Source organism: Pteropus alecto, unplaced genomic scaffold (genome assembly GCF_000325575.1).
Source record: "Pteropus alecto unplaced genomic scaffold, ASM32557v1 scaffold45, whole genome shotgun sequence".
Classification (NCBI taxonomy): Eukaryota; Metazoa; Chordata; class Mammalia; order Chiroptera; family Pteropodidae; genus Pteropus; species Pteropus alecto.
In genome coordinates, this window is record NW_006442491.1 from 31,587,256 (window position 1) to 31,597,166 (window position 9,911).

Consider the following 9,911-nt stretch of genomic DNA (forward strand, 5'->3'; position numbering starts at 1 on the left):
CTCTCCGCGGACGGGAGCCAAAGCCTCGGGGTTCTTGAGGAGGAAGAGCAGGAGCCAGAAGGCAGCAGGACCCATGTTCCCCTGCGGTGAGAAGAAGCCTCTGTTGTACTAACCGAGAGGGCACATCTGGGGTGTGCCACGGACACAGCCCTGGCCTCGGCACGAGGGTCAGGAGGCCTGGGCTTCCACCCTTGCCACAGGTCTAGGGACAATCCAGGTCCATCTTTAGCCTCAAGACACGGCCAAGACCTGCTTTATAGCTTTAGTATAGCCTAAAGACTACTTCAAGGCCATTCTCGGCATCCTTGACCTTGAACAAAATCATTGAGACTCTGAGGTCACATAGGTAATCTTCAAAAAAGTGTCAATAATAGGAACAAAGTGTGTCAATTAAGATTGTTGTTAACATCTGGGAATGACTGCATCCTTGGCCCAAGTCCCCACCCTTCCCTGCAGCCATGCCCCTTAGCATGTGACTCTGTACTTCCTCCCATTAAAGAGGAAGAGTATACTTCTCCACCCCGTGAATTTGGGCTCAGGCATGTGACTTGCTCTGGCCAAGAGAATGAGGCAGAACTGATAGAACAGCAGTTCTAGGTCTAGGCTCAGGTATTCAGCACTGGCTGAAATGCATATGGGTCTACGGGCCAGCCATGCTATCCTGAACAAGCCTGATCCCGCCTGATCTCAGAAGCTAAGAAGGGTCAGGCCTGGTTAGTACTTGTATGGGAGACCACCTAGGAAGACCAGGTGCTATAGGTGTAAAAAAAAACAAAACAATAATAATAAGGGATTGTAAGCTGACAAGGTCCTTGCAATCTGTGAGGTCAACCAAGGGTTACCTCACCTAAAAAAATAAACAAATAAATAAATGAATAATTTAAAAAATGCATATGGGACACCCTTAAATGAGACTTGGGTGAACACAAACTAACTTCAATGTGGGGGAAGATTTTTGTTTACCATAAACAACTATCCTAGACACTCCTAATAATAGAATATCAAATAGTTACTAAACATCACGTTTACCCAGTATTTCTATCACAGACATAACTACACACGGACAAAAAGACATTTGCACAAGTAACAGCAAGATTGGAAGCAACGTCTATCCATAGGAGATCAATAAGATAAATGATGATCCATCCCTAGGATGACACAGGAAGTTGTTGCAAAGAAGCTGGCTCTGTGCATACTGATATGGGACTGTAGCCAAGATGCACTGAATCGTGCAAACAGCAAAGATGCAGGACGGGGCTCAGCATGCCACCGCTGGCATGTACATTTAAAGAGGATGTGAAGAAGCACAGACTATCCCTAGAAGGATAATCAGCCACCTCTGGGACAGAAGCTGAGGGGATGGGAGCACAGGTAGGGGGAGGATGGCTTTCTACTGCACACATCTTTTTAAATTGCTTGACTTTTTAAAAATAATGTGCTACTTTGAAGCAAAACAAAAGCGACTGATTTTTACAGGGGTCTGCAAAGGACATGAGAAATGCTCGTGATATACAATATTAAGTAAAATTAAAAGTGGGATTTAAAAAAACTGCATGATTGTAACCACAGAGGAAAAACATGCGGTAAACAAATGCATCAAGGCACGAATGATGGTGCGATTTTCTTTCTTTTTCTTTAGCTGCAGTGGTGAATGCAGCTCCAAGGAGGTGCCACGTTCCCTGTTCAGTTCTCCCATCGAGCAGGCACCATTATCACATCTTTTACGGAAAAGGAAAATTAAGCACTCCCTAGTCCCTAAGCACTGACCATAAAGCATAAAGCAGAGGCTCAATGATATCTGTTAAATAAACACCTGTGTCCTTTTGGGCCAGGGGCCTGCACGTCAGCTTGTGGGCTGGCAGAGGCCTGGACAGGGACCAGGCAAAGTTCGGTTCAAATCCCAGCTCCTCACTTCCTGTGACTTTGGACAAGTCAATCCCTCTTCTGGGTCTTGGAACCTTCCTTTTGCTAAAATAACAACTCTACGTCCATTGAGTCTAGATGCAAGTGACCCCCACAGGCTGGCTGGGCACACAGTAGGTACACAGAAGAGATTTCTCCCTCACGTGGGTCCCTCCCCCAGACTTGAGAACAACTAGGGGCCTGGGACCTTCTTTGAGGTTTCCTCTAGCACCTTGGGTCCAGCAGAGACAAACGAGGTCACTTGCCGTCCATCACTTCAATAGCCAGAGGAATGTAGGCGATAAATAATTCAGCTTTGGGTTAACTCAATGCCACGGCCTTTTCATCTTGCCGGGATAGTCAGATGGAGGCCACGGCTCATTCATTACAAAGCAGGAGGCTGCTCAGTTATCTCTGCTTTCAGGAAAAAAGCTGTGGCCAGTTAGGGAGGTGACAAAGACCACCTTCCACTCAAACGCACAGATGTGTGTGAGCGTGCGCGTGTGTGCACGCACATGTGTCTGTGTGATCACACGACCGTAAGAGATTCTGAATTCGCTGCCCTGGAATTGAGCACCCTCAGTGGGGCGCCGCCTCATTTACTCGGAACACTTCTGGTCTAGCCTCGTGCCCTCCCCTGCGGACAAAGTCCAAGGCCCAGACCTGGGAGGGAAGCCTGTCCCGTGATGAGCCTGCGGGGACAGGCTCATCGTATCTTCTGAAATCATTATTCCCGCCTCGGCTCTGACCTGGTGATAGCAATTGCAACGACCATTTCTCAACTTCTGGGAACACTTCCTGCACTCAGCCTCTGGCCAGTGCTCCCTTCCGCCGCCTGGCCATCCCTCCTCTGTCTCCTGTGCTGGCTCCTACTCATCTTCCCGACCTCCCAACTGGAGAGGCCCAGGGCTTGGTCCTTTCCCCATCCACGCTCGTCCCCAGTGACCGCCAGTCCGGTAGTTTCAATACCATCTCTCCACCGCAATTCCCAAACGAATGTCTCCAGCCTGAGGCTTGACCATGAACTCCAGATTCTTCCAGATTCCACCCCTCCACCATTCTCCATCTCAAACTCAGAACACCCAAAACCAAACCCCTGGTTTTTTTCCCCCAAAACTTGCTCCCTCCATCATCTACCTCATTTGTTAATGGCAACTTCATCCTTCCCGTTGCTCAGGCCCACACCTGGAGCCATGTTGTCGATACCCTCTCCCAATATCTCGGCCAACAGCAAATCCTATTGGCTCTACCTGGAAATATGTCCAGGATCCAATCGATCTCCCTCCCCTCTCTGGTTTAGTGCCATCCTCTCTTGCATGGATATGGCGGTGGGCTCCTCCCTGGTCTCTCTGCCTCTCAGCAATGCAGCCAGAATGACCCCTCTAAAGCAGAAGAACGGGCCATGTCCATGGTTCTCTGCTCAGAGCCCTCAGAGGGGTCCCATCTCAGAGTCCTCCCTGTGGCCCACAGGGCGCTGCATGGTCTGGCACCTGCCACCTCCCTGCCTTCATGTCACCTTCATCACCACCTCAGGGCCTTTGCACATGCTGTGGCACTCTGCCTGGATGCCCTCTTCCTGTAGATCTGCATGGCTTTCTCTCTCATTTCCTTTGAGTTTCTGCTCACATGGCGCCTGCTCGGCGAGACCACCCTTGACCACCCTCTATAAAGCCGCCCCTCCTCACTCCCCTCTGCTTTTCCCCCTTCCCTAGCTCCACAGAACTTATTATGTCTAGTATATTTTATGTACTGTTATTAATAGTCTGTTTTATTAATAGTCGGTCTAGTTTATTAATAGTCTGTCGTCTCCCACCAGAATGTCAGCTCTATTAGGGCAGGGATTGTGCCTCTGCTCACTGCTCTCTCCCCAGCTTCTAGAACGATGCCTGGCACACAGTGAGCCCTCACTAAATATGTATAGGTTTATTGAGCTCTAGTTATCTGTCAAGCACAGGTACAAGTCTTACATGTATCACCTCTTTTCATCCCCATCACGACACCTTGAGGAAGGTGCTGCCACCTCCATTTTAAAGACAAGTAAACCGAGGTACCGAGAAATTAAGGGACTGACTTGCCAGGAAGTGGCTGAGTCAGAAATCAAATCCAGGCAGGTTGGTCACAGAGCCTGTGCCTGAAACCCCTGGGCCACATAGCATCTTGGCCCTGCTCTCAAGATTTGTGCTCTCAAAGGGGCTTCCCACCTGTCTGAATTCTGGACGCTGCCAATGACTTAACCTCAGAGGACGTACTGCCCCCAAGTTCTCTTGGTCCTGTCAAAGGCTGTTCCCTGGACTTTCTGCCACTCAAGCCCTCAGGCCAGCGTCCAGTTCCGCTGACAGAGGTCATTTCCACAAGGGGTTCTGGGAGCAGTTGGGAGCTCCAATCTCTGCCCATAAATATGTTATTAGGCACTAATGGGGCCCAAGTGCCGATCAAACCCAGCCCCCGTCCCTCGCCAGCCTCTGCCTGCAAGGACAGTTAATGGCTCTGAGCGAAAACTAAAAATAAGTTGCAAGTCGATGGGAGAGGAATTACCCAGAAATGTCAGCCTGTGCAACTGTCACTGCCGAGGTGGGGCCTGGAGGAGGAGCGGGCTCAGGGGTCGAGGGGAGGGCAGGAACCAGGATGGGGAGGCAGCCCCCTCAGCCCTAACATCTGGTCCGTCACGCCACCCACTGTTGGTGACTTCCCTTTGTTTCCAGAATCCATCCATTTCCTCACCTGCATGGCCACCGCCTGGTCCTGCCGTCACTGTCTCCTCACTGGGGTCCCTGCTTCTGCCTGTGCTCCTCAGATCCTGTCCCCCGCTTTGCTCAGAACCACCCCGCCCCCCGGAGTTCCCACCTCGCACAGAGAATAATCCCACATCCTCAGATGACCTCTTCCCTGAGTCCCACTCACCGGCCTCACTCTGCAGCAGCCACACTCAACCCCTTGCTGTTACCTACACGTCTGGCACGATCCAACCCCCGGGCCTTTGCGTCTGCGGTCGCCCCCACCTGGAATACTCTCCCCTCTCACCTTCTCCGAGTCCCCAGATGTCCTCTTCTTCATTATCCAGGGCTCAGTTTAAACATCACCTCCTCGGAGGCCTCCCTGAGCACCCTGGCTAGAGTAGACCGCCCCCCGCCAGGACCTCACTATTCGTCACCCTGTTTTATATCCTGCATATCAGCATCTAAAATCATCCTACATATGTTTCCTTGACTGTCTGCCCCACCCCCACCCCGGCTAAAACATAGTCCACTCGAAGTCGGGTCTTGATTGTCTACGGTAAGTATTCAGCAGAAACTTTAAATGACTCTTCAAAATAACTGGTCAGCGCACTTCGAAAATGTGAGGAAAACAATGAAGGGCACAGGAACTAGTCCACATAAAAGAAAACTAAAAAGGCAGAATGACTAAATGCATCACGTGATCCTGAATTGGATGCTGGATGGAGAAGAGCCATGGGGGATACTATGGGACAACTGGCAAAACTGGAATATGGACTGTATGTTAGATAATAATCCTGTGCTATGGGACAACTGGCAAAACTTGGTCATTGTCCTGTGACCATGTGAGAGGAAATTCTTGCTCCTAGAAGATGCACGCTGGAGTAATTAGAGGTAAAGAATCATGATGTCCGCAACTTAATTTGCAAACGATTCAATAAAATACTCACAGGAGGAGAGAGAGAAGGAAACCAAAAGCGGTAAAAGGTTAGAAACGGAAGAATCATATGAGTTCATCAAACTATTCGCACAACTTTCCTATAAGTGTAACACTTCCCAATTAAAAAAAAAATCGATACTGAATGAATGACCCTGTTCACGATACTGTTTCACAGTTAAGAGTCAGGGAACTGAGGCAGACGGCTGGCGTGTGTGTACAAACCCACACCCACACTCGTACTGGTACACACTCACCAATGCACACTACATGCACACATACACATATGCACGCTCACAAGTGCACACCAAATGCACACACACATGTGTACACTCACACGCACGTGCACACTCACATCCACACTCACATACGGAACCGCACGCCACGCCTGCATGCTCCCACTCACGCGCCGTGCCCACCTGCGTGGCCCAAAGCTGCAGCACCAGAGCCCGCGCCTGCATCTCCTCCGACACGCCCATCTCCTTCAGGTGCAGCAGGTAACTCTCAAGCCAGCTGCTCCGGTCGGCCCGGGTGACCACACTGGCTGGGGACAACAGCTTCCAGAGTCGACCTTTGACCTTGGACACACGGTCCTTATCCCCTGCAGAGACAGAGCACAGAGGGTGGAGGTTACAGATCCACCCAAGCCCAGGGCCACCCAGCCCTGACCTGCTATGAGGCCAAGGGTCTTCCGGGTGACTCCCCTCCATGGGGGAGGGAGGTTCCTCTGAGAAAGAGGCTGCAGGGAAGCCCTTTAAACGTTGACTTGCTTACTGCCTCACCTCCAGTGGACAGGAACAAGGGGCCTTGTCTGTTTCATTCGCCTGTGTCCCCAGCACCTGGTCCATAGTAGGTGCTGAGTAAATATGTATTAAATGAATGGTGGTTCTTTACACAGCAGGGAGAAGAGCATGAAACACCGAGCTTAGCAAAGCTTCATTCAGGAGACATCAGAAACAACCTAACTGCCATCGAGAGGGGCCAGGTTGGTCTGGGGCCTCAAACTCAACTACCTCCGAAGAAGATAGGTAAAGTAAAGGAGGAAAAAGGGCCTGGACAGGGCTGTGGGCAATGGGAGGGTCGGGGTGGCCCCTGCTCAGCTCTACCAACCAGCCCTGTGGGCCAATGTGCCCCTAGCCAGAGAGCCTGGTTCTCAGAAGAAGCTGAATATCAAGATGTTCATGTGGCATCTTCTCAGGGTTTTTTAAGGTTAGCATCTAAGTGAGAAATGTTTAATCACTGTGCAAGCCACACGAGCATGTCTGAAGGTCAACTGTGGCCCGCGGACCACCAGTCAGCAATCACCACCTCACAGTGGAGTGTTACGTTCTGGAAAATTATGAGAAGTCTTTTATGAACAGAGACGCACTCAAGGGCAGACTCCTGAGGGCATAAAGCCAGGTGCTTATTATTTATATATTGTGCTAATGCTAGAAGATGAGACTATATTTATACCTATATGCGCAATATAAGATTTGGTTTTTCCAAATCACTCCTTGGAAAAGTGGGAGTTGCTTTGGATTGCCACGAAATTCCAAAGTTCTAGAAACTCTCTCATTGACTTCTTTGAACCATGAAGCAGTGTTTCAGGAAAACCCAACCACCCAGTGGTTCTAAACCAGGCTGCATACCACAGGGTGTTTAAAAGGGCAGCAAATGTAGGTTAAACACATTTTTTAAGTATCTTAGTTACATTTTCAAAGAATATGCTCCATATGCTTTTCTTCAACCTCTAGACACAGTTTCAAGTGACATACTCCTTAATTTTAAGCAACAAGCCCATTATTCATCTAAAATACATTATTTTCCTGTGCTTCCCAACTTTGGGAGCACTGGAGTTTAAAACTCGGGGGTGTTAAATGCCTGGATGCCCAGAACCCACTCCAGATTAATCTTGTCAAAATCTCTGCTGGTAGAAGCCAGACACACGAGAATTTAAACAGGTGAGTGCAGGGTGCAGAAAGCTTTGTAGCCACCTCAGTTGATGCTAGCTCTGGATGCTTATCGGAGTCATCTGATGAGAGAACTAACAAAGGAGGAACAGAAATTTAACACATATTTAGAAATAACTGGCATTCTCTGAGGTCAGACAGCCCATTTACAAGTGTTGAATGTCACTGCGAACATGGCTTTTAAGGATGACTTTACGAAGCAATGCAGTATGAAAAGACAACCAACAGAAGAGGAGAAAATATCTGCAAATCATCTATCTGATAGGGTTCTAGCACCCAGAATATATAAAGAACTCCTACAACTCAACGACAACAAAAACAAACAATGCAATTCGAAAAATGGGCAAAGGACTTGAATAGACATTTCTCCAAAGGTGATATGCAAATGGCCAGTAAATACAGGAAAAGATGCTCAACACCATTAATCATTAGGGAAATACTGATCAAAGCCACTTTGAGAGATCACCTCACATCTGTCAGGATGGCTAATGTAAAAAAAAAAAAAAAATGAGTAAAATAAGCAAAGATATGGAAAAACTGGAACTTTGTGCATTGCTGGTGAGAATGTAAAATGGTCCAGCCACTGTGGAAAAGTTTGGCAGTTCTTCAAAAAGTTAAATATAGAACTATCATACAATCCAACAATTTCACTCCTGGCTATATACTCAAAAGAACTAAAATAAGGGACCCAAACAGATACTTGTACACAAATGTTCATAGCAGCATTATTCACAACAGCTAAAAGGAGGAAATAACTCGAATGTCCATCAACAGATGAACGGATAAACAAAGTATGGTCTATCCACACAACGGAATACTATTCAGCCTTTACAAAGAAAGAAATTCTGACGCATGCTATAACATGGATGAATCTTGAAAACATTGTGCTAAATGAAATAAGCCAGACACAAAAGGAGAACTATTGTTAGGATTCACTTATATGAGGTACTGAGAGTAGGGAAATTCACAGAGACAGAAAGTAGAATAAAGGTTACCAGGGGTTGAGGAAGAGGGATATGGGAGTTACTGTTTAATAGAAACAGAGCTTCGGTTTGGGATAATAACAATTTTCTGGAAATAGATAATGGTACAGTGACGCGACACTGTGAATGTACTTATAGCCACAAAATGATACACTTGAAAATGGCAGATTTCATGTTATGTGTATGTTACCACAATTAAAAAAAGGAAGTTATGTGAATGTCATTTGGCAAATGAGCCAAAGATGGCACTGTACAATAAAAAATTGGACTGAAACAAAAGGTAAAAAAACATAGCATGTATTGGATCCATAGATCAAATCAGCTAACATTTATCAAGCCTTTAGAAAAGCACAGGGCACACACTATACCTTACACATGAATTAGCTGTTACTACTATCAGGCCTGCTGATGGGTGAGATGCTGATGTCGAAGGTGGAGGCTGAATACGACCATTTCCCGGAATGTGAAAGTATGAACAAAACAAAATTTCTAAGTGGTCAGTTTATATAGCGTGTGAGCTTAACTACAGATGTCAACAACATCTGTAAGGGCAAATTTAACTATTTCATTTCCATTCCTAATCATTTCTATACTTAGTTGACCAAAAATAAAAAAAGACAAAACAAACAAAACAAAACCTTCCCACTGGGAAAATAGTGGCTCACTGTAGATTTGGATCACAGTATAACTTGGGCTCGTACTGTATTTTAACACTGGGAGAATGGTCTAGAATGGCCCTGTCCAACAGGACAGCCCCAAGTCACGCACGGCTACTGAGCACTTGAAATGTGGCTGGCCCAAACTGAGATGTGCCGTGAGTAAAAGTAAAAGTCTTAGCCTGAGTGACAAAATGTAAAATATCTCAATAATTTTTATATTGATGACATGCTGAAATGCTATTATTTTTAGATATACTGGGTTAAAGAAAATGTATTATTAAAATTGATTTCACCTCTTCCACTTTTTTTGCTAATGCGTCTAATAAGAAATGTAAAGTTGCTTATGTGGCTTGCATCCTAGACAGCACTATTTTAGAAGGATAACGTCAAATTGATAACAATTCTTGAAAGAGAATTGCCCTTTTCTGCAATACTGAATTTTTTTTTTTTTTTACAAGAGGCAGGGGAGCCCAGTTAAGAGCCCAAGCTCTGGAGTGGCTGACCTTGAACGATAAGTTCTTTCTGCCAAATTGCTCTTCCAGAGGCTGCTCGTGCCCGTAAGGTTTAAGGGTAGGTTTTGCCCACCAGCCTCCAGCCTCTACCTGAGAAACCTTCCCCAACATCGCCACCTGCTGCCCACACTGGGAGATGGAGCCTTCCTATAACCAGCCCAGGTGCGGCTCCCAGCATGAAGGAGGGTCCCGCCCCTCTGCATCTACCCAGACTTCCCTGGACCGTCTGTATGAAGAAAAGGGCAATGGAGG

General features: G+C 47.1%; 1 protein-coding gene and 1 pseudogene across 1 annotated transcript in view; one reads left to right on the forward strand and one right to left on the reverse strand.

Annotated features, from left to right (window-relative positions):
* PTGIS (prostaglandin I2 synthase) overlaps positions 1-9,911 on the reverse strand; it is a gene marked incomplete at its 5' end in the record, with an annotated part of 37,891 nt that overhangs the window by 8,485 nt on the left and 19,495 nt on the right. The window contains 2 exons of the mRNA XM_025039738.1: positions 4-81; positions 5,973-6,154. Of these exons, the coding sequence (XP_024895506.1) occupies positions 4-81; positions 5,973-6,154 (260 nt within the window). The remainder of the gene's footprint in view (positions 1-3; positions 82-5,972; positions 6,155-9,911) is intronic.
* Positions 647-762, forward strand: LOC112471317 (annotated as a pseudogene).